The sequence below is a fragment of the Ambystoma mexicanum genome, chromosome 7p (genome assembly GCF_040938575.1).
Source record: "Ambystoma mexicanum isolate Mex_15411 chromosome 7p, UKY_AmexF1_1, whole genome shotgun sequence".
Lineage (NCBI taxonomy): Eukaryota > Metazoa > Chordata > Amphibia > Caudata > Ambystomatidae > Ambystoma > Ambystoma mexicanum.
In genome coordinates this window covers 151,694,448-151,719,304 of record NC_090939.1, presented here as the reverse complement: position 1 = coordinate 151,719,304, position 24,857 = coordinate 151,694,448, and the positions used below count along the sequence as shown (strand labels likewise).

General features: G+C 44.3%; 1 protein-coding gene across 1 annotated transcript in view; it reads right to left on the bottom strand.

The window, feature by feature from the left end:
• The window catches only part of GPA33 (glycoprotein A33), a 299,569-nt gene that overhangs the window by 12,204 nt on the left and 262,508 nt on the right, over nucleotides 1-24,857 (bottom strand). Inside the window, exons 4-5 of the mRNA XM_069635968.1 lie at nucleotides 23,044-23,208; nucleotides 22,507-22,623 (exon numbers count right to left, since the gene is read on the bottom strand). Of these exons, the coding sequence (XP_069492069.1) occupies nucleotides 22,507-22,623; nucleotides 23,044-23,208 (282 nt within the window). The remainder of the gene's footprint in view (nucleotides 1-22,506; nucleotides 22,624-23,043; nucleotides 23,209-24,857) is intronic.

Here is a 24,857-nt window from a genome sequence, read left to right as displayed (position 1 = left end):
AATTACATTTTGGGTTATCAACAAACTCAGGATCTTGGAAAAGTCAGATTAACGATGTCCCTATTAAAGTAACAGACTTCATAAGTTTATGTATTCAAAATATTCAATTAAGGTGGTTTGGTTATTTAGTGCATATATTTTACAGCACTTTTCCCAAAGCACTCCACAAAGTAATAAAATGGTACAGCAAAATAGAAAAGAAAAAAAAACTGAAAATGAATCACCAAAAAAAGTGCAAAACATTCAGAAAAAGAAAGGTGGTGAATGTTTAAACATTTTTTAATTTTATGAGATTAGAATAAGAACGGATTAGAATTCCACAGTTTGGGCGCAAGCAGTTGAAAAGAATGAATGCGCGAAGAAAAAGCAAATGAGGCAGAACAGAGATTATCTGATGGACGGTAAAGTGAAATCAAAGCACATGAATAAGGAGGGGCTGAACTGGTAGCCACTTAAGGCAAGCCAAAACAGATAAATGTGGTAAAAGAAGGTGGGGGAGAAGAAATAGAACCCTAACTACAGAGTGAAGAAGCAAACAATTGAAAAAAGAAAATGTTGGAAGACCAACAAAGTAAATAATAAAATGAGATGAGACCAATGTTTGAAGCAGTGTTTTTGCAGAAGAAAAAGCAAGCAGGGGGCACATTTTCTTAATGTTAAATAGATTAAAACGACAAGAGCAAACAGAAGAAATATGAATCTGAAAATAAAAAATAAAAAAAGGATCAAATAAGACACCAAGATTACATGCTTCAGATAAGGGAAGAAATATTTTGGAAGAAGACTGAAAAAAATAAGATGACAGTTTTCTTAGTATTTAAAACATAGAAAATGAGAAGATGCCCAAGAAGAAATGGCGACAAGACAGAAGTGATTAGAATCATTACGCAAAGAACAAGACAGGAACATCTGGGCATCCTCAGCATATAAGTGCACCTGAAAACCAAAATCTATCATCACAGAGAACAGGGAATAAGTGTAAAGCATGGCTAGAACAGGAACCAAGAGAGACCCTTGAGTAACACCATAGGAGAGAGAGGATGAGCGTAAAGTTAAACCCTTACAGAAAACGGAAAAGGAACAATTTGCAAGATAGGAAGAAAACATTTTAAAACCGAACCTGCAAACCCAAAAGAAGAAAGCATCAATAGTAAGGTACAGTGGTCCGCAGTGTGAAATGCAGTACAGAGCGCAAGCAGGATCAGAACGGAAGAACGTTTACAGTGACTAGCATGAACAATGATCAGATACAGAAAGAAGAGCAGTTTCAGTAGAATATGATCAGAAGGAGAGAGATTTCTTTTAAGAAGAGGAACAACAATTGCAGTTTTAAATGCAGAAGGAAACGAGTCAGAGGCAAAACATAAGTTAAACAAGTCAGTGAAAACTGGGGCCAGGGCAGAAAATATTGGTTTCACCAGGGTCACAGGAAGAGGGTCAGAAGGAGCAGCCGTGGGGTGTGATCAAGAAATGACAGAAATATCAGCCTCAGTAAGGAGGGAAAAAGAAGAAAAGGAAAGAATAGTACAGGCTGAAGGATTATTCGAGAGGGACACAGAAGGTGCAGAAAAGAGGCAGCAGAAAAAATAGACCCATTATACGAGGATGATCTAACATTGTCCATTTTTTCCACAAAGAGGCAAAATCATTAGAAGAGAGGAAGATGAAGAGGGGTCAACTGGAGGAGGAGGAGCGAACATCTTATTAAGAATAGAAAAAAGGGGAATCAGCATGTACATGAATGAGTGATTGAAAATAATTAATCTTAGCTTATTTCAGAGTAGAGATATAGTGAGATGAGGATGACAGATCATAGTTAGAACTGGGGGTTTTATATTTGAGCCAGCAACGCTCAGCTCTGCGTGCTTGGACTGCAAGAGATTTAAGCAGGGTGGAAAACCAAGGATGAAAAAAGGCCTGTCCTTGGGAGCGATTATGGAAGGAGGAGAAATTAGATCAAGCCACAAATATCCACATAGATATTATTGAGAATATCCTCGATAGCCAAAGAGGACATCGTTGCTGCCAATGCAAGATAGGAAAGAATGGAAGAATCAAAGACGCACAATTTACATTACTTCGGTCGCAGGGTGGTGCAGAGGTAGAAACTAAAATAAATATCAGAAGAGGGCAAGCTACGAGTATTGGTAGATTCAACTGAGTGGTTATCAAAAGAGAGGAAAAATCAAATCAGGAACTCTGTCCTTAGAGTATGTAGGAGCGGGAAGCTGTTTAAATTATAAACGGGAGTAAGAAAAATTAAAGGGTTAGATTGAAAATCAGGCTGAGAAGAATGGATAGTAAAGTCACAAACAACAATAAAGGTAGAATCAGAGGAGGACCGAGCTAACAGAAGACAAATCAAAATTATTGGGGGAAAAAACAAGAGAATCAGGGGGACGATAAATAATCAGAATAGAAAGGAGGTAGAGAGGACTTCATTCCCCAGGACAGTGCTCCGGGCCCAGGACCGTCCTGGACTGGAGTCCTGCTCTGTGGAATGCAGGGCCTAGTTCTAAGATCGATGTGTAAGAGCGAGGAGGGCTGCACTTACTCAACTTTGTGCCCGCCCGGCTTCGGCCTTCGTTCCCCAGGAGGTCAGCACAGTGCAGACCTGCCTGCACTGTCCTGGTATTGGGGAATGAAGGCCAGGCAGACCAAACGAGATAAGGTTAACATCAAACATATTTTGGAGTTTTGCAATAATATACGTGCTCCAAACCCACCTACTCCCCTTCTTGCTGTGAACGTGGTTTGGGTACCACTGTTCTTTAAAAGGACAGGGACAGGCTGAATGGCAATGGAATGATGGGTATCCCTTTGTTCATTTACGGTTGTGTTTACAAGTCGCAAAATATGAAGAGCTATTGCCTAAAAAAAAAATTGTTAGATAGGTGGTCCTGATGAGATGGATCCAGTTGGACACACTTCCCACCTCGTTGTGAGGAGAGCTGGCATTATACAAGTAAGTCATAACCACGCTGAGAATTTCATTAAACAAACTAATGCATTTTGGGAGTTGGAGTCTAGTTTATTTTCAATTGACCAAATGAAAACCTTCAACTACAAAAAGCAACTGGCACACCTTCAGTGGCATTATCAGTAATTTCTTTAAGGGTAGGTGATGCCCTATTTATTCAAAGCAAAGAGTCAGCACGCACTCACCAGGGGTAGGGGGGGCAGAGGGTGCATTAGTTGTGGATCGAGTGGTGCAAGCTCCCCACCAATCTCTGTAGGAATTCTGTCCTGTCCTTGACTTCTCAGACCAGGTGAGACCGCTGCAGTCTTTTCAAATGTTCTTTATATCCCTTTGTCAGGTCTCCCCCAAAACAAGGTATTTGAAAAGGTGACTGGGTTTCCCCCAAAACAAGGTATTTGAAAAGGTGACTGGGTGCGCCCTTTTCATATCTCAGTCGATCTATAATGCAAGGTTCCTAAAATAAATGAAGCGTGTTGTGCTTTTCCGGCTCGGCAGTCTAATGTGAGCTCATCGAAGATCGAACACTTTAATGCTCTGCTCTGCACTCTAGAGAGGCAACGCAGCAGCCCTGCGGTCTCTTATTGGCTTTAGGGCATTCAGTTATGAATTCTGGTCCCAACTCTGCTTCTTCTTGTAGATAAAAAAAGCCAATTGGTTCCAAAAACATATTATAAACTGTGAAACTGTCTCGCATACCTCTGAAGTCTCCTTCGTGAACGGTTCTTTGGATATCTCTGCAGTCTCATGCGAAAGGTTTTCAGACGCTCTGTAGTCGCCTGTTGGCGGTTTAGTCTTGAGTGACACGCTGACGCAGCTATGCAGTCTTGTTGAAAGGCTTGGTGTAGCTTTGCGGTCTCTTGTGAGGACGATTGTCTTTTGGACAGTTTAAGGGAGCTCTGTGGTCTTAATGGGACAGGTTCCGTGTAGCTCCAGAGTGTCCTGTAAAAGCTCTGCGCCCTTTATATGCCAGCAAAGAAAGAATGTCTCATTCTGCACCTTTTTCCTTGGTGGGGTGTCAAAGGGGGCGAATGGAATGAGCAAGCGTGTTGATACAAATATGGACAAATTCCCAGGTTATGTTAATGTGGCTATGCAGTTTCTTGTGACAAGTTTAGTGAAGCGCTGGGGTTGGTTTGGTGGGTGTCTGGGCTGCCTGCCTACGAGGACTATTCCCGCAGAGGGCCAAGTCCTGCAGAATGAATGAAGCGGTTTGGTTCCCAAGTCTCACACATAAACGGACTTCAAGCTAAGGGGACGTACTAGCCCCTGAGGGGGCGCTCGAGGGACGTCCCACATAGCGTGGGCACCCCTCTGGCAGCCCCCCCCGCATGGAGGTTCCCACCCCTTCCGCTTTGTCACGGTGGGGGGAGGGCGTCCCCAAGGGCGGGCATTTCCGGCCGGGCCCTGGGACGGCCTACAAATAGGGATGAGGACTCCAAAGGCGGCCTCTGTTGCATCACCTGTGTGGATAAGGTCGTTGTGGGAAGTGGAAGGGGTGGGAACCTCCCTGCGGAGGGGGGGGCCTGCCAGAGGGGCGCCCACGTGCTATGTGGGACGTCCCTCGAGCACCCCCTGCAGGGGCTAGTACGTCCCCTTATCGGTGTCAGCCCCCATTGGCTCCCCCCACCCCTTGTCGTGTACAGATGACATCCCTTGGAACCAACCTGATCAGTCAGTGAATAATATTCCAACAACCTTTTACATTTTGGAAACACAGATCACAGTTTATTGGAGCATACAACAAAATTGGGGGCAATCCCAGCCGTAAAGCACCATGGTTCATGACCATCTATACCACAAAAAGTCCTAGCCCCCAAAAAGCGTGGAGCATCTTCTGACTGTTCCGGTGTCGCCTTGCCGCCTCCATGCAGGTCGCAAGGCACTATTATTCACTGACTGATCAGGTTGGTTCCAAGGGATATGTCTGTACACAACAAGTGGGGGGGGAGCCAATGGGGGCTGACACCGCTAAGTCTCAGGCATTGGGTGGATGCTTTCAGCATGTCTCACACGCACTGAAGTGCCGTGCTAAATTCAAACAAAATCTACTATACTCCCTCAACAAAAAACCCCAATCACTATTGGGAAAATTCTGAAAAGAAATGGGACCATGAGTTAGTTACAAAATAAAGTCGAAATTATTAGCAAAAACAACTGTACATAACTGAGTCAAATGCATTGTGGTAAAGCAAAACACAGACCAAGTAATATACGTCTGGAGTTCCTGTGCCTCAGACAGCATGTCCCGCAAACGGAACTCTAGTTAGGCTATGCTGGTTGTGCTAACCAGTTAGACGGGCACACGGAGCACTGTTTTTAAAAAAAATAACCCAGACCCATGTGGCGTGAACAAACGCTGCAAGTCCTTGCAGCGAACCTGGCCACAGCCTGCAGCATGGCCACTTCACATCTATGTGGCCTGGAGATTGTTTCTTTGTCCGGCTTTCACCCACACTTTGAAGTGGGGGGCGGTGGAGAGATGGCCAAGCGGTCTCCCGCCCACTGCCAACCAACATTTAGTCATTGGTGCCACCCCAGGCCCCGCCCCCTCTGTATTTTGCCCTACCTAAGAGGCATGGGGGGGGGAATGAGGGTGCCCGTCTGTCGCCCCTTCTCTTCCTCCCCCTTCTTGTTTTTACACTTGCTCCCTTCCTCAGCTTAAGCTGTATAGATATTGTCATCACCAGTGGGATGCTTGTGTACCTCACACACAGCCTGTGGTAGCAGCATCAGGCCCTACACCAGTCTTTCTGTATTTTATTTCAATGGGCCTTCACACCTTGAAAGCCGGTGGGGGGGTGGGGGGTCTTTGACTGTCAAAGTATGCATAATGGCTTTTATATAAATGTTGAGTCACAGTTTTATTCCTCCCCCCAATGGCTGTCTTTCTGTGTTTCGCTGTCCAGGGGACATTAAACATGTCCCCTTGATGGTCTGCATGCGTCACATCTGCCTTTTCTTACGATTTTACAGAATCCAAGTTTAGCTTTAGCCTGTAACTTGGAATACTAGATATATTCATTAAGGAGGCCACATAATGGGCAGTGAAAAGTGTTGGTAAGCATGAGAAATAATTCAAATAAAACAGTTTTCCAAGAAATGTTGCAATTCCTGATCATTTGATTGTGCGATCAGAGGGCATACAACAATGCATTTATTAAAACTGGCTGAGCCCTAAAAATGTATATGGGGTCATTTTTTAAAGTGTTACATTTACGCTGCACTCTTTCAAAGTCACCCGCCACCAATTAATTGATGATGGCGTGATTAAATAAACAGTTTTTGGATATTCATCCCTTTGGGCGTCATCAACTGCTCTCTTGACCGTTGATTGGTAATCACACTATTACAGAATTGTCATAGCCCCTTACTTGAAATTGTGCTTTGTTCGAGACTCCTATCCTAATGCAGTGAACAGTTCCATTCGACCCAAGCAAACGTTCTAAATATGCATATTTCAAGTGTAGGCGAAGGCAAATGCGTCGATCGAGACGTTGGTGACCAATCCGGATAGAGACTAGAGCCCTATGCCTAACATATAGGGACTTCAAAGCACATGGTTTTGATTAAAAAAAAACTTTAGTGTGGAACCATATCTGTGCAGAGCGCCTTCTCCTCAGTTCAGATCTGTAAAACAGTGTCTACGATTCAATTTGTATCAACACGTGATATTCTTGTTAGAAGAAATCTTATCGATCCAAAAGACAACCAGTGTAGATTCTGTTGCAACTCCGACACAAAGGAAACTTTGAAACACATCATTGTGACATGCCCAGCTCTTGTAAATCTAAGAGTACGTTTTTTCAAAAAGTATGTAACTTATTTTGGTTTAATGTCTCCGGAAAACCGATGGGCTACTATTTTGGAGACCAAAATTATGAGCATTCAAATAGCCACCTTTAATGTTCTCAATGCTTTGAATGTAGGTGCGAAGATACGGAGGTTGATTAGAGAATCAGATGAAATATATTTATGTGTGATGTTCCTGCTTTCGACGTAATTTGTTTAATTGCGTTTTAATTGGAGTTTGCTTCACGAAATCGGTTATGTTATCTACCATTGGTTAATCAGTGTTCTTGATCCTTTCCTTTTATTGGGTTCATTTGTTTTACCTGTTCAAACTATCTTTATGTAAAGAATGCATCTTCTTATTCAAGGCAGGATTTTGTGACTTATCCGATTGTGATTTTTTTAATGACATTTTTATATTTTTATTCCTTCTCACTTCCTTGTTTCGTGAAATTATTGTATAATGATAAAATGTTTTGAAAAAGTTGTTTTCTCAGCTGAATTCAAATAAAAAAAAATATAGGATATTGTTGATGGTATTGTGATGATGGCAACTACTTGCCAAATCTATAGAATTTGCCTCCGGGGTTGTTTGCAAAATGTTTGTTTCACTTGAGTAGTTTCAGATGAATAGTTCCAGATCTAGAAATGTAATGCTGATCATGCTAAAATTCAATATTAATCCGATACCAAACACATTAGGACCCAACATTCTTTTAATATGGTACAAGTTCCTGCTCTGAACATTGCAAAACAAGTAGAATAACGTGAGTGTATTCAGACCCATTAATGATGCGATTAATATCCCTCGAGACATGCCCAGTTAATGTGTGTCTGGTTCTAGTGTCGCATGAATAAATTGGCTAGGGACAGTGTGTACCTCTGTACCTAAGAAACTCCTCAAACTTGCTTATAGTGTTCCCCATTAAAGGGGAATATATTTTACATGTTTAAGCATATCTCTCATAAGATCATAAAATATTTTGAACAGGAGACCAATATCTGCTCGTGAAAAAATTCTATGGCCGGATTTTCAAAAACGTCTTCAATCGAAATTTACAGAAATTATATATCCAGGGTTGCCAACCTCCATTTGCCTTAAATTGTATAGTATTTAGTGGTTTATAATGTGCATGGCATCGCGTAAATATAACAGAAGAGACAGTAACATAGGTATTAAGCAAACAGTATTTGTATTTATTGATTTATTAAGCACCTTTACGCCAAAGCACTGTACAATTGAACATAATACATAAACAAACAATATAACAGTTGAAGCAAATACATTATCAATCAATCAACAAAACAGTGAAAAGAGCAATTAACTGAGGGGGATAGGCAGGGAAGGGGAGAGGGAGAGGATGGGAGGGGAGTGGTGAAGAATGGTAGGAGGGGGAGGGTGAGATGGGGAGGTAGGAGAGGGGGGAGATAGTTAGGGGAAAGAATAAGGAGGGGGGAAGCAAGAGGAGGGAGGTGCTTCAAGGAGGCGAATGGAAGAGGAGAGATTTAAGGAAAGTGCGCAATGAGGTGAGGATGGGGGTAGACCGGATAGCAAGAGGGAGGGAGTTCCAGTGTAGAGGTGCTAGGAGTTGGAAGGAGCGGAAACGGGAGGAGGCACAAGGGGAGGGAGGTACAGTGAGAAGGAAATGGTCAGCGGACCAAATGGGATGGGAGGGAGAGTTGAAGGAGAGAAGGGAGGAAAAATAAGGGGGAGAGACACCATGGAGAGATTTGAAGACAATGAAGAGAAATTGAAATTTAAGTTGGGAGCGAAAAACGAAGCCAGCCAAGGGAAGAGAGAGAGGTAGAGATGGAGTTACGGGTGATAAGTAGACAACGGGTACGAACAGCAGAGTGGTAGATGGATTTAAGAGGGGCAATATGAGAAGTAGGAAGTCCAAAGAGTAGGGAGGAGCAGTAGAAGAGGCAGGAGAATATGACGGAGGAGATTAAGACTTTAGTAGCATGGAAAGTGAGAAAAGGACAGATTTTGCGAATATTGAAGAGGTGGTAGCGACAGGTGCGGGAAGTGAGGGAAATATGTTGGGGGAAGGAGAGAGAGGAGTCAAAGAGAACCCCTAAATTACGAGCTTGAAGAGACATAGGAAGATTGGAGGGAGGAAAGTGAATGAATGGGGGAGGGGGCAGAGAGTTAAAGGGAAAGAATACAACTTTGGTTTTGTCAGTGTTAAGAGAGAGAAATCGGGAAGACATCCAGTTCCTAATGGCAGTAAGGCAGGAGGAGAGTTTTTGGTGAAGGTCAGATGAGAAGGAGGAGAAAGAGAGAAAGAGTGGAGTGTCGTCGGCATAGAAGTGGTGGGAGATGCCAAGCGAGGAGATAACAGGGGCAATGAGGGAGGTGTAAAGAGAGAAGAGAAAAGGATGAAGTACCAACCCTTGGGGTACGCCGTATTCAAGAGGATAGGTAGGAGAGGACCGGCCACCCCAGGAGACAGTAAAGGAGCGGGAAGAGAGATAAGAGGATAGCCAGTTGAGGACAGAGGCTTTGAAGCCAAAGGAAGACAGAGTGTGAGTGAGAAGGGGATGATCGACAGTGTCAAAGGCTGCAGAGAGGTCGAGTTGAATAAGGATAGAGGATTGTTTGGCATGGTGAGCAGAGAGAAGGGAGTTGTAAATAGAGGTAAGAGCAGTTTCTGTGGAATGTTTGGGACGGAAGCCTGATTTTAGGGTGGTAGGAGAGGCGAGTTAGTGACAAAGGATGAGAGCTGAGAGTAGGTAAGGCGCTTGAGAAGCTTGGAGAGGAATGGGAGAAGAGAGATGGGTCTGAAGTTAGAGGTGAGAAGAGGATCAGCAGAAGGTTTCTTCAGGATAGGGATGATCGTAGCATGCTTGAAAGCAGAGGGAAAAGTAGCTGAGGAGAGACAAATGTTGAAGAAGGAGGTGAGGTAGGGGATAAGAAGAGGGTAAATCTTAGGGATGAGAAGGGAAGGAAGAGGGTCAGATGGGGCAGACGTGGGGTGTGCTTTGGATAGTAGGGTGGAGACTTCAGAAGGGGAGACGGAAGAGAAGATGGACATGCAGGGTGAGGGGGGGTTAGAAGTGAAATCAGAGGGGGTGTGGATTTCTTGACGAAAGCTAAGAATCTTAGAGGAAAAGAAGTTGGTGAAATCAGAAGGGGAGAGTGTAGAATTGAAGGAGGGATCAGGAGTGGGGGGAGAGAGGAGTCGAGAGAGCTTGGAAGATACGGCGAGGGTGAGTGGCTTGAGATTGTAGTAGGTTAGAGTAGTAAGAGGATTTAGTAGAGGCAAGACAAGAGTCGTAGAGTGCGTGGTAAGAGAAGTAAGAGGTTTGGTTAGAAAGCGAGGGAGTTTTGAGCGAGAGTCTCGAGACGACGGAGAAAGCGCCGTAGAGAGGAGTTGAGGGGTAAGCCAAGGTTGAGAGGGTTTCCGGGTTGGGTAGGAAAGAGTAAGGGGGTAGTGTCGGTCAAGGGAGGAGGAGAGGGAGGATAGAGCATCATTTGCAGATAAGGAGAAGTCTTGGAGAGCTGGAAGGAAAGAAGAGCAAGTGTCAAAGAGGGAGGGGTCAAAGTTGCAGAAATTGCACCGTGAGTAGGTTGGAGGGGAGGGGTTAGGAGTGGTGGAGTGTGGGAGAGGAGAAAGGGAGAAAGAGTAAGGCATGATCAGAGAGATAGATAGGAAGAGTAGAGAGGGGAAGAGGGGTAGTAATAATTGAAGATGAGGTCCAGGGTGGAGCCAGAGGAGTGAGTGGAGGAAGGAAGGAAGAGGGGAAAGGAGGTAGGAGTCAAAGATAGAGAAGAGGGGAGAGGATTGAGGGGGAGAAGGGAGATGGAGATGGAGATTGAAATCGCCAAGCACAGATAGAGGGGAGAGGGGGGAGTAGGGAAGGAAGGGTGGCGAGAAGGGGATTTGGAAAATTGCATAACAGAGTATTCAAGGATAGGACGAGTATGGAAGGATCTTTGCTGTAGAGTCTTGTAATGGTGAAGACAGAGACCAGTGTTGCAGTTTCAGGTAGGGGCAGTGATCAGGGAACCGAATTAGGAGAGTGATGGGGCGAGGGTAGCAGCAGACCGGTCCAGGGCTAGAAGGTGACCGTAGGGAGTTGATGGCTGGCTGTTCAAGAATGGGGTCATAGACAGTAGCCAATTGATTTTTCAGGTAGTCAAGGGTCAGGGGGTGACTGCAAGCAGGCGACGACAGGCCACTCAAGGGCGAACCAGAGTGACCGCACTAAGACCGGAGCCGGTGCCACATCATCAATACGAGCGTAGGTGGAGGGTCCAAGCGGTCGGTGTTAGCAGATCGTGATGCAGCGATTCTCCAGACTACACTCGCTTATGTGGGGGGAGGGGACCGCAGGTGGCACCATGCGCGGTCGAAAGGCACCAGTGGAGGAAACAGGTAGTGGATGGCGCAAAGCAGGGGTCCACCGTAGCTGCACTCACACTTCAGTAGGAAGGGCCGCAGGCAATGGGACCAGGAGTGGTGTGGGCATCAGCGAAGAACAAAGTCAGGCAAGGAGGGTGGGCAGAAGCAGCAAAGTTCCGTGAGTGAACCCGCACTAGAGCGGGAAGAGTTGCTGGCAGCGAAGAAGTGTTGGAATCCTAAGCAGCCGCAATGGGAGGACTTCAAACTTCAGAGGCAGTAAGGCTGGGGCCGGAATCCTAAATAGTCAGCCAGGAGGAGCCAGGTTAGAGAATGCAATCCCATGCAGCCAGATCGATTTCAGGCGGGGCGGGCCGTTGGCAGTGGCTCAGAGATGGCAAGGACGTACTCCAAGCAGTCACGGCCCTGCCAGGACCCCGAGAGTCAGTGTGACAGGAGGATGTTCTAGGGACAGAGCAGAGGCGATCTGAGGATTGAGAGAAGGTGCTGGGTGATACGAAGAGTTGGAGACTCACTGCGAATGGTAATGATGACTGCAGGCTCCAAGACCTCCCACGCACTAAGAGGGCTGCCGGTAGCGGGAGGGAGCCAAGGAGGTGGGACTCCGAGCAGCGTCACCCCGCGGGACCCCAGTAGCCAGAGTGGAAGCGTGACGGCACAAGGGGTACAGCGGCAGGGCAGGCACCAGGAGAGCACAGTGGCACAGCAGGATCCCAGTATCCAGAATGGAGACAGGACGGCACGGGGAGAGTAGCGGCAAGGCAGGCACCAGGATCGAGAAAAGGTGCCGGGTGACAAGGAGCCGGAAACTCACTGAAGTTCCACCGAGCACCAGAGGAGACGGGATGGTGTTGGCGACTGCAGATGCGGAGTCCTCTCACGCACCAGGTGGGCTGTCGGTGGTGGGAGGGAGTCAAGATGGTGGACTCAGAACGGCCTCACCCAGCTGGGACCCCAGCAGCCGGAATGGAGGCGGGACGGCACGGAGAGTATAGGAGGCCTCCAAAACAGCCACGGCCCAGCGGAGACTCCGGATGACTGAACAACGACTGCAGGTGCTGAGTCCTCTCACGCACAGGAGGGCTGTCGGCGGTGGGAGGGATGGTGGACTCTGAGCGGATTCACCCAGCCAGGACCCCAGCAGCCAGAATGCAGGCGGGACGGCACGGAGAGTATAGGAGGCCTTCAAGACAGCCACGTCCCGACAGAGACTCCGGATGACTGAACACCACAACACAAGGACTGCTGCAGGCGCTGGGCGAGTGCTGGAGGCAGAAGAGCACACCGCAGGCCCGGCCGTCCACCGAGCGGGAAGGATCACTGCAGGAGCCGGGTTGGAGGAGGAGGCCTCACGAGGGGCGATCCAGAAGTAGGCGAAAGCGGATCAGATTTTCGTCAGGATCGCAGATGGAGGGGCCCAGGAGTAGGGTAGCCGGAACGGAGAGAGGTAAGTGTCAGAATTGCTCTTCAGATTGCTTTATTTTTGAAAGATTCAGCCTGTTGAGAGGAAGTGCGGGCTCAGGCTGCCGGCTTCTGCGCCCCCTGGTTGTGCTTTTTTTTTGCTACCTGTATAAGTGCCTAACAAGTGAACAATGAATAAAGTTTTGAATAATATACTCCAATGTCTCAATAATACACATTTCCACATATTACAGGTCTCAGTGTTGGACATTTCTCATACTATGTTTCGGGCAGAAAATAGATGCTTGTCATCTAATTCTTAATCTGTTCTATTTTTAGAGTGAACATACCTCCTGTCTCCATGTATCCAATTTAGCATGGAGTACTGGTTGCATCTCTAAGGTCACATTTTTTGTAACGAACATCCTGATGCTTGTAAAGGTTTCGTAGGGTCTGGTCTGCCCATTAATATATATCCCCCCATTATCAGCAGCTTTGATAATAAGTGCAGTCTCTAGACTACATGCCCCAAGTGCCTTGCTCTCCTGTGTATTTAGGTTTTGATAAAATGGATAGTTTCTTCTTAGCCCATTTGTCTAAAGGTTGGTAGAATTCAGTGGTGATAAGAGAACAAAAAAAATGTATCAATACAATTGTCTGTGGGTGAGATAGAAATGATTAGCTTTATTATTAAGTTCATTCAATATATTGTATAGTTCCTATGTGTCACCATCGTCTAGTGACAGAAATGGTTCAATATTACTTAAGTCTGATGAATTCTTTAAGTGAAAGGTGGAGCCATCTTCTCAGGAGTGGTTTCAAATGCTCTTCAAAATGTGTAAAGGCTTACGATAAACCTTCACATTAAGTGTTGTGGTGGCGTCATGAAGGATACAGACAACAATTTCCAAATTCAAACAATCCATTTTTATTAACATAAATGTTAGGATGAAAAGAGGCCTAACTTGCCCTATGTTAAGGTGGGATTTCCCTACCTAAATAAAACTAAGGAATTTGTGTCCAAAACCTATGCTTGCTCTCACAACTATAACTATACAACATATAGGGATGTCAGCAATCAACAGAAAACAGTGTTCAACACAAAGTCCTGAGCTTCTTCCAGCTCACAACTTAATTTCAGTGCCCTTCCCCAAATATAAAACATTACAACAAAACCTGCCCCAAGTTCCAAAACAATTCCAAAAGAAACAAAATGTTTTTATCTTCCACAGTTTGGTTAATGTTATTTTCAAATGCACAGTTCAAATGATTTTGCAGTTTTCCCACAGGTTGAAATTGTCTATCAGGCTGCAGTGTCCTTGGTCTGCCTGTTCTGGTCACCTTTTGGTTTTAAAGCTTTGGATTCTGTTTAGCAACAGTCTTAATTCAATTTGATGTTCAATAATTAAACCTCTGGCTTAAGGTTTGTGTTTCCTTCATATAGAGTTCAATAAATGTTAATTTCACTTTAACTATATAATTCAATGTGCGGAGACCTTTGAAAAAGTGTTTCTCATCACACGTTCACTCCGATGCAAGATAGTCCCTTTTGTTTAATGGTAGACAAATAGAACTGTTTGTTTTACTTTAATTGAATAGATCAGTATTCAGAGACTCGAGAACATGTTCCTTGCCACACGTGACCACTCTGATACAAAGTATTTCCTTTTCTTGTATACTTAACCAGCAAAAAAGTTAATTCCATGTTATTTGAACTGTTCACTGTTCTGAGACCTTCGAAAACGTGCCTTCTGCCACGCACACAACCACTGTGATACAATGCATTACTTAAAATGCTTAAGTTCACACATGCACACCAGTTTCTTAAGCCCCTGAAACTCACTGGTTGCTTAGGAGGTTTGTGCTGCAGCACAGATCACACAGTCTTCCTACTCTAGTGCCAGAGCGCCAGCTTGTGCCCCTCAGACACTCCTGGGGTGTTTCTCCGCCACAGGGGAACAAGCACTTTAAATAGAAAGGAATGGGGCAGCCTTCCAGCACAGCTCCCTTCACCTTTCTTGATCCGATCCAGGGAGCCCTCACTCCCATGTCATGCTGAACGGTCCTCTGCTGCAGGGACTGGCCTTCTCGTCCTCCTCCTGTCAATTCCATCTGCCACTGGGTTGGGCTCCATTTATACACTTGCAGCCTCTTGACAGGCTGCAGGGGTGAATGATTATTCAGTCCTGCCTGACTCCCATTAAAGGGACATGCCTGACTTTCCGTAGTCTTAGCAGGCATCTTCCTCTTCCCAGTACTAGAGGTGTAAAAGAACAGTCTTCATTGCTCTTAGTTGCTTCTTCGTCCCAGTACTGTTATGTGTCAATGGTGGAGAAATGAGGGGAGCTGGCTTGTAATATCCCATGCAGGTTGGGGAGGGGTTGGGTTGGGTTGGTTGTCACTCAGAAAAGGGAGATACCATGTCTCGCCCAAGGGTACTGCACTTCCAGTTCCCAAAGATGGTCCACCCAGGTGATCCTCCCTCACTTCTCCGGCCCCAGGGTCGGGATCCAATAGTGGCCTTTCCCTGGCCACCTGTGCAGAGGATCCAAGGGTTTCTGGAGTTAGAATACCCTCAGGTTTCTCACAGTGTACACTAAAAGCAAATGATAAGCCTTTGTGCAACAATTTCATTGTGCAGATGCAAGTACTTTGGTGCTCAAATTATTGATTAATCTCCCCATCCTTTTGCATTTTTCCAGAGGTCGCATTTGTGATCTTGTTGTGACCCCATGTTTGTCTACTCTTTCTGGCTCTGTTCTGTCTCTCACTGTGTTGGTAAGTTTGCATCCTTATTTTCTCGGATTGTAAATGTAACCGTTGTAACAGTTTGCATTTTGTTCCGCCTCTTGTAGCTCATTGGTGCTAAAAAAAAGAAATAGCCCTTTGAGCAAATCTGTGTTGGAGCCTCCTGAAGTTTTTTTGTTCACGGATGAGCAGCTGCCTTTATGCATTCCTTGTCCATGTACTAATGAGGAAGACCCTAGGTGTACTCTCTGGACATCTTGCACATGTTGGTATTACATTTGGGTTGGAAAGTGAATAGCCTATCATCTCTATACCTTTTCCATCATCTGAAATATTTTCTAGCGCTTTTAATTTGGATCTTATTGTGGTATTCATTTGAAGTGCATTCCAGAATTGGGGGGTTTTTTTTGGCTTCTAGTGAATCCTTCAGTTAATTTGCTTCCTAATGATTGCAATCTATTTCTCAGCCGTGTATGGCGTTTCTTTGCATGCTGCATTTTAATCATATTGAGAGGCATGTGGACAACATGTATCTCCCCATTGCATCACTAATTTCTCAGCATCTTTGTCCTTGAGGGGTGGCTCATGCTCGAGGTATTGGTTTATCATGGAAATCTCCCAAAAAAAGTGTTAATTTCTCTCCAAAGTGTTCTTGACTTTGTAGAACTCTCTTGTAATGTTTGCACTTGAAACATCCTTGACGTAACTGCATGTTCAGTGCTACCTCTTGCTGCCAATAGTGTCCTAATATTACTGTCTCGAATGTTGCAAGCAAGAAGGCATTTCTCAAAATGATGTTCATGGGATGTTTGAAGGTATGTATTAACTGGTGTCAAGTACCGAAATGGGCACATGTACCCCTCGTGCAATGTAACCAACCTACTTATCTCTTGAAAATCCAAAAATTAAACAGCTGCTTGGTGGTGGGAAAAGAACACCTTACCGGTTTATTTTGTCTCACAGAATATATATTTGGCACTGGGTTTGAATGTTACTGTTTCGAACCACATGTAGTATGCTTTAATTGTGAGTTTTAAGAGTCTAGCATGTGGTGGACTTGTTGATACCCTTCAAACCACACAGTATCTTGTATGAACATTCTCCAAGCCGCATGTGCTCTTCCCAAAAAGATATTAGGAACATTTGTATTGGTATACAAGTATTCATAAATGGTGTTCTTGGTTCATTTAAGTAGCCACTCCTCAGGAGTACATATAATAACACCCTTTTGGCTTATTGTTCACATACCTGATTATATGTTTTATGCTGACTCACGTTTTACCCACTCTGGGCTTTTTCAAGGCTCTTCGGAGTGTTAACTTTTCTGGTGGTTTACAGCCCTTATTGAATTGTGCCTTGCATCATATTTATTTGAACCAGTTACCTGTCGGTTAAATAGTAACTATTCTTATGGCTGGACACCCTTATTGACCTGTTCTTTTTATGACCTTTAGTTAATCTTGTCATTGATTGGTCAGTCGGTAAATTCAGTGGTCGAAGTGGACAGGAGCGGTCAGAAGCAGTGTTCCTCTACTTCTTTTAATTAAGTTTTACCGTGCCTATACTTTTATTTTAAAATGAAACTGTTCCCGAACGGTTTGAGTGTAGGAAGAAGTTGAAACTTGCACTGGACTGGACGTTCCCTTAAACATCAGGCACATGTGTTTTGGGGTTTATATTGTGCATGGGAGGCGGTGTGGCGATGGGGTCTGTGGGGAGTGGTTCAGACCAGTAGGGAGCATAGTTCCACTACTTCCTTTCGTACACTTCGACCACCGGGTAAATTTAAATCAATGTTGGACACCTCTGAAAATGTCATTGTTAATGTCTCAATATTGAGTTTGGTGCAGAGGAGGCCGTTTCTCTGTGGGTTCCGAGCAAAAACCGCGGTCATAAAAATAGTTACCAGTGGTCAGGACATAGTTCTACATTTGGTACACAACACCCAGTGGAACACTAAACACTAAGGGACTAAAACAAATGCTGAAAGGGATTTGGAGGAAAAAGTCAAACAAATCAGTCAAGAATTGAGAGTTTTGCTGCAGGGAGTACCTGAACCACCCCCTCCCCCACCGCCACTTAAAGGCAAACAGCTATTCTGGAAGTATATCTCAAGCGGTGCACATGGGACCGCCAGGTGATTTGGGATGCTGAAGACAAAGGATTTAAACTCTTTGGTTAGGTCATTAACAGAAAATTTAAAGGGATGGAGGAGTAACTAGAGGAAATATTCTGTAGTGTTTATCACCTAACCTCCCAATCCATAGTAACATCCAGGGAATGCTTCTGTGAGGAAATAAGTGAGCCTCCCTTTGCGAAACGGCTACCCTGGTAGTTGTCCTCAGCCAAATACCAGAAGGTCCAACGAGAGAAAATGAGTTTACCTTTTAGTTAGCGATTACGGTTACTCATTAGATTACTCATTAGTAATCTCCATGTTTCCACATTTAATCCCGAGAATGTATTAATGGTCAGGCAACCCCCATGCATTGGGGGCATAAAGAACGTGGGGTAAGGAGATTGTGTAGTAGCTACTTTGTGGAACGCATGTATAAATTACCTCTGAAGTTGACTATCGTATTGTCTTAACACCCCAGGCGTTCTATCCCCGCTAGACAGGTAGATGTGGAACAAAAAAAAAACCTATTTATCCCCATTCCTAAAACGTGGCCTAGACTAAATCTTGAGGATGTATCTATTCCTATTAAAAACAGATTTCAGCCATTTGAGCATTGAAGGAGATGGATTAAAAACCTGTTGTAGATATTGCTCCTGCTGTGGCCCTTGAAGCAGATGCTGTGAAGTTTGTTAGCAATTCACCGATATTTATGCCAATGGAACCTTTTGCCAATTGGAAGGGTGTCGAAGGAGGAGGAGACCGACAAAGTTGGCATGATTTTGGTTATGTACTTATTTTGCAAATGGAGAAAAGGTCCTCAATATCCCCAACTTCTAAAAGGGGCTTCCCTGCCTCAAAACGAATACTAAAACGGTCTGTCAGAATGCCCGTCAACATAAAATACACTATCCTGTGTCAGAACCTACTTCTATCCCTTTTACTATAAAACTAAAGAGTAAACTAACAAAGTTCCTACTTTAAGGAGCTTGGCTCATTTCCCCCGCTTCATGAATGGCATTTAACAAAATGTTCCTTTGAAACAAGAAAATACCCAGGGGAATGACTCCCGTCCCTTGGTTTACAAGTTTCACAACAGTCTTTACACAATGTTCTCTCCTGGAGAATGGCTCCCTTCTCCTGGTGTGGTTCTGCACAACTTCCAATAAAACCAGGGGGAATGATTTGCTTTCCCTGTTATATCTTGAAATAACGCACAACACGGCCAGGGGGAATGACACCCTTCCCCCGTCAGCTTCACGTTAACTTTACGTTTATGACCAAGAGAATGCCTCCCTTCTCTTGGTAGATTTCGGCAGCGTTCAGCACAAGGCCAACGGGAATAACTCCCTTCCCGTGGCACCTTTATCATAACTTTTGCTTTGCTACCAGGAGAATGACTCCCATCTCCTGGTATTCCTTGATGGCATCTTTCCTCAATGTTTCCGGGTTGATGCACACTTCGCCTTTGTGATTTTCTTTCAACAATGTCCCATATCTTGTTTAGGATTGCAGATACTTCCGTATGACTAGTGGACTTCTCTCCGCCTCCAAGCTGTCTGTTGGGGTCCTAGACCCTTCTTACACAACTAGTGGTTTCCTCTTCTCTACTGTTACAGTGGACAGGGTCCCATAACTTTTTCCTGGTGGCCAGTGGGCCCCTCTCCCCCAAATGCGGTTTTGGATAGAATCTCAGACCCTCCCCTGGCAGTCAGTGGACTTCTCTGCCACCATCTACAGGAAGACTCCCTCTGGTACTCGCATAATGCTGGTTCAGGTCCCAGACCCTTATATTGCTCAGGTTCCAAACACTTGCCTTTATCCCGCTTATGCTAGGGCCACTTGGTTCACTCTCCTGCCAAGTACTGGTATGAGGAGGATTACTTGTATCGTTATTTTCAATCAACTTGCATTCCTTTTCCAACTTTACACCGCTACCGGTTCCTGCATTACACCCGCTACCTTCACTGACTTTGGGACACTCTTCCGGCTCTTCCAGGTGTCTTACTTACTTTAAGAGTTGCGCGGATGTTCCTCGTGTCTCGTTCTCATCCTACAGGTCGGTGGTGTAGGCACTGTTCCCGGACGGTGCAGTCCACCTTCGTAAAGTTGCAACAAAGCTTCTCAGCCTCCAGCCATGTTCCTGACCAACTCTACAACTCCAGGAAAAGGATTCTCTCTGTAGGCTTCCAGTCTTCAGCGAATGACGGCTTTCGGCTTCTTCGGAGTGATCTCTGCATCTTCCTTGCTTTTCCCGGGCTGGACTGTCTCCCAAGCTGCTCTTCTCAGCTGGTCTGCATCCAGGACTGTTCTCTAGGTCACAGAGTCCTTCGTCTATTTTTATGTTGCTTAGGTGAGCACCCACCCTACCCCCTCCCCCCAGAGCACTAGAACGTTTCCTCTTGTTCCATGGGCGACTCTTCATGGCTGATTGAGGCAACCTCTTCTCAGTACTTGAATAGGTGTTCATTTTTATGTCTTTGATGATCTTCATCTCAGTTGTGGAACCGATATGATGTTATGATAGCACATGGATGTATAAGCCAAAGGGTGTGTGTGAAAGGGTAAGAGAGTTTTTGTCAGGTTTGGGTTCAGGTGTTGTGCTGCCTATCACCCAGTTGGCCGTCCTTCTCCCCAGGTTGGGAGTCCTTCCCCATGAGTTCCTCTCACAGTAAACCACCCTAGGGGGAATATCGGTTAGCGGCCTCAGCTCCCTTGCCTCGTGAGAAGGGGCTCTCGCATGAGGAGAAGTGACGACATCTAATGAATCATCAGACAATGGAGGTAATGTTGTGGGTTCACACATTTAAAATAATCTAGATATTGAAATTACTGATTTATTCTGGAATATAGTGGGACTTGGCTCAAAGATGGTCCGATTCTTCGATTAATTATATGCGTTTGTAGTCTATAATTTATCTGCAGAGATCCGACACATATTTTACCCATTTTAAAGCGGTTCAAAAATGTTTTTAAAAAAACACTTGTGGATGAAATTCAGGTGGGTTCACTATTTTGGTAGCAAATGATTCACCTAGGCAAAAGAAACAATGTTGAAATTCTCCCAAATAGCTAATGTGATACGTGCTGTAAGTAATTTGTCACAGCTACCGGGAGATCGGCCAGAATTCCTAGCTTAAATGCTTATATCAAATTTGTCCACGAAGAAGACAACCTCTTAGTATTTTTGGGAGGTGACCATGTTAAAATTGGAATGGGTCCACGAGATTATCTATTCGGTACACAGGATGACACGATAATTTAAATAAACAAACCAAGAATGAGTGATCGAAGAAAGGATCACCAGGGGCTTAGGTTTTATTTGCTATTAGTGAATCTGGGCCTTAGATCACAGAATGGCCAAATTACTTTGGACATTGTGGGCGATTTCACTTTTTGTGGTTCAAGAAGAGAGCTAAAATGTCCTATAAATGTATTCCCATCAAAGACTGGCAATTTTTCTGCTCATTTAATTTGAAGGGTAGACCTGAGTGATCATTCAGCCCTGGATCTAGTGCTAAATGTTTCAGGCACTTTTGGGAGGGGGGCAAATCCTGGAGGGCGTATTGTTTGCAAATCTAAAATGGGAAACTTTGGACAAAGAATAGTTGTAAGTAGTCTATTCCTGGAAGATGTTTAATAATATTGGAAGTTGTATAAATGTACACACCATGTGATATTGGAGTTCTTACAGAATATTCTTAAGACTACGCATAGGCTAACCATTGGTAGGATTAAAATGGAGAGGGGGGAATCTGGTTTACTAAAAACTAAGGAATCTAGGAATTCACTAATGGAGGTCTTACTTAAAAATGATAGGCTGAGGACAAAATACATGTCCTGCATGCAATCAGGGAAGAAAGTTCTTCAGGATGAAGCTGGGAAGACTTGTTGGTGGCTGCAGCCAATAAGTAAAAGGTCCTTTGAAAAAGGACTGTGTATTGTCCATCTTATAACTGCTATCTACAAGTTGTAACCTAGGTCCCAGAAGAGACTTGCAAACGTTATAGATTCAGAAAAAGGAAAACATGGAAATGGAGAGGAAATGACTTGCTTGATTTGGAATATTGAACCTGATGGTCCGTGTCCCTTAGAGAGGTCCAGATAACTTTAACCTCAAAGTGCAACAAATCCTCTGGTCTAAATGCTGTCCATGCGGATATTTTTCCAGGTAAATCGAATAAGCTGGGTTTTTCCATTAGCAAAATACTTTACGAGAATGATACCAACACAGTTACTCAATTAGTTGGAAAGATTAAAGGCTAGTCCCATTTTATAGCCGCATTCTAGTCCCAATATATAGCAAGCATTGGGAAAGCCAACATGTTTGGCTTTTGTTTAGGCAATATAGAAGAAATAGATGGCCTTTTCTAGACACATACATAATATTCCCAACTACTCGCACCATTTGCCAGCTGTATCCATTTTATGGAAAATTAGTACCATTAAGCCAGTGCCTTGCAAATGCCTATCCTTTGCCTAGCCAAAACTAGTTGCTTTGCCAATGCTAGTTTGTAATAATAAAAAGTATTTATATAGTTGTTTCACAAAAGCACGGTACATAGAACAGTTATATATAATTATTATTATCATAATTATTATTACCAAGCCAAAGTTGGCAATCATTCATGAACCTCAAAAGGACTAACGTTTGGGTTGGCCTTAACACGATTTGAACTATCAACTGCAGAGTATGCACAGATTTCAGCAGGAACCATTCTGCCCACTGAGCTATATTACTGGTACTCCCATGCCCATGTGGGGTATGCGTTTTGGTGAACAGGAGTGCACGCCCTATGTGTGGAAGTGTGCAAAATAATTGGTGTACTTAAAAAGGTTTTCAGATTTCAGGCAGCATTTGAATAATAAATGCCTTAAAAGGGAGATTCTGGAACTCAGTTTAGAGGGCTGGCAGGCAGTCTACACAGTGGGGAAACTCTGGAGACGCTCCCATCCTTTATGTCCGAATCTCCGATCGACCATAATCACCTATGAAGGATCCTCTCCCCCCCACCCCTCCTCCCCGCCCCCCATTTCAGCATGGGAGGATCCATTTACATTTTAAGCAGAGGGAGGAGACGCGGGCGAACGCATGCAACACTTACGAGGCATCACAGCTACGGTTATGTTGCAGAATTCCTTGCCTACCGTATTGCTGACGGTGGCGAAGTAGAAACCAGAGGTGTCTGCAGAAATATTCTTCAGTGTCAAGTCTCCTTTGTCTGCAATGAGAGGTTAGGATTGAATAATGAACAAAACGATAGGACATTTGCAAATCATTTCATGTTTTTATTTTTTACATATTTTGAAGACAATTTTGTGGAACCTCATGCGTTGAGGCTTTTGGAGGACAGACGATCATGCAGACGGTATACCCGTGGGAAAATGTCCCTTGAGCCAGTAATCTGAATGTATTGATGGGTCTCATCACTTACCAAGCTGTGGCCGCTAGGTCTATGAAGATAATTTAAGAAAGAAGGATACCCAGGAGAAGGTATCCCAAATAAAGGCAAGGCGACGGGGCACTCGGTTGTGTTTTGGGGAACACATGAGCTGGTTTACTGTTCAGAGTCTAATATCCAATCAAGACAAGCTCCGCCTGCTTCATGTACGGGCAAGTCGGCACAGTCATCCATCATTACCTACTACTGCGGTCGGGGGGAGTGGTCGCAGCTGATTTTCCACACTGTAACTCTGCCATGTATAGGTGGGGATCGGTGAGCCCTCCTCGGAGAAACAGGTCAGTGTGATCACCTGCCCATACTCCACTGTCCCGGCGATCGACTGCTTTGGCTTGGATGGAGCCACTAAAGAGAAGAAAAAAAAACAAGAGTACATTAGTCCTAAAATAGGTACCAGGCTATTTCATGACGCAACAGGACAGTGAAAGTCTTAATATAAAATCTTCACTCCACCAAACAATGTTAAATCTTGATAAAGTCATTAACAGTCACAATGATGCGATTTAAAAAAAAAAGAAAGTGTAATCTATGGCTACATTAATGAAACCCTGAGCCAATTAGGTAGGCTCTGCAACATTTGAATGAGCATATGACCATTGCTCTCCTTGGAATGTACAGTCTTCTGGTGCTGAAAGAAAGTCTGCCCCTGAGAAAAGAAGCATCCCAGAAGGATAGACATTTTCGATCCCCCACCTTCTAGTTCACAAACCCCTGCCACTGCAAGAGCAGTGGCAAGTTTACATGGAGACTAGAGCAGGCTGTCTGCAACCTTTGGCTCTCCAGATATTTGCACTACACCGAGCATCATCCCTAGCCAACATAGGCACAGTGAGGCATCACGCGAGCTGCCACCGGTTGCAGACCGCTCCCCGAGAGGCTTCAAGGTTGTAGATTATTCACCAAGCTCTTGCTTACAGCACGTTGCCTACACATATGCTAATCTCATTAGCTTGGAAAAAAGAGAAAAGGTCAAACGTTACCAAAACAATGTATTATAATGTGTTCTCCTCTGTTCAAAATAAAATATGATCAATACTTCCTACATACGAGGTTGATGGGCTATTTACATTTAAATCAAACCAAAACCAAACCAGAAAAGCATATCCAAATGAGACTCAGTATCCAATATGGAGGCTCCAACTTAACTAGAACTCAATTCAGCAGAGCACCATTGACATATCTTGAATGGAAATGGAAAAGAAATGATCTTTCAAAGAACCGAATTAGAAAAAGCCAAAGGACTGCATTCATTTTTCTCTTATTTTTTTAAATTTATCTCTGCTGTGTCCACCCAATGACAGTGCATTTCATGCCCAGGCCTTGCAGAGCAAACCCCTTAAATCTACAAAAACCAGCTAGTCAAGCAAGACACTTCATTTGGAGTCACCTTTTACATTTCCCAATAGAATAACTGTATGAAGGAGCCAGGTTAATATTTTTCAGTTAAATCAAAGTCAATTTAGAGCGATGGATGGGCAGCACCGAATGGGTGACCAAGCCTATGGGTTCCAACTTGTTCATCAAGGCACAGCAGTGAACACAAGTTAAAAAAATGGCCTGTTTTGAAACAGGATTTTTAACTCGGAGTTAGTTACTGTTCCCATGAAGGCTAGAGTAGATGGCATACATCATTTCTTGGGTTGTCACAAATCACATGGAAAGCCTCAAAACTCGCTCTATGTGGCAGCAAGGTTTCTTAGTGGGGGCAGAAAATCCATACAGATAAATATTTTTTATTTTTAGAAATAAAATGATGCAGGTAATTTGGTTTCTAAAAATCAGGTCTACTAATATGACCCCTTAGCAACACCCCATGCCAAAAACCGTGCACTCTCTGATTTTTCTGGGACAGTCTCCTGACATCCCCCAACCACGCAATGGGGCAGAACAGGTTCAAAGGTCACACATGTATTCCCGACAGCTGCTACAACACAAAGTTCCAACAGGCAGAGGTGGCTTTTTAATCATCTGCACCTCCGATTTGAAATGGAATT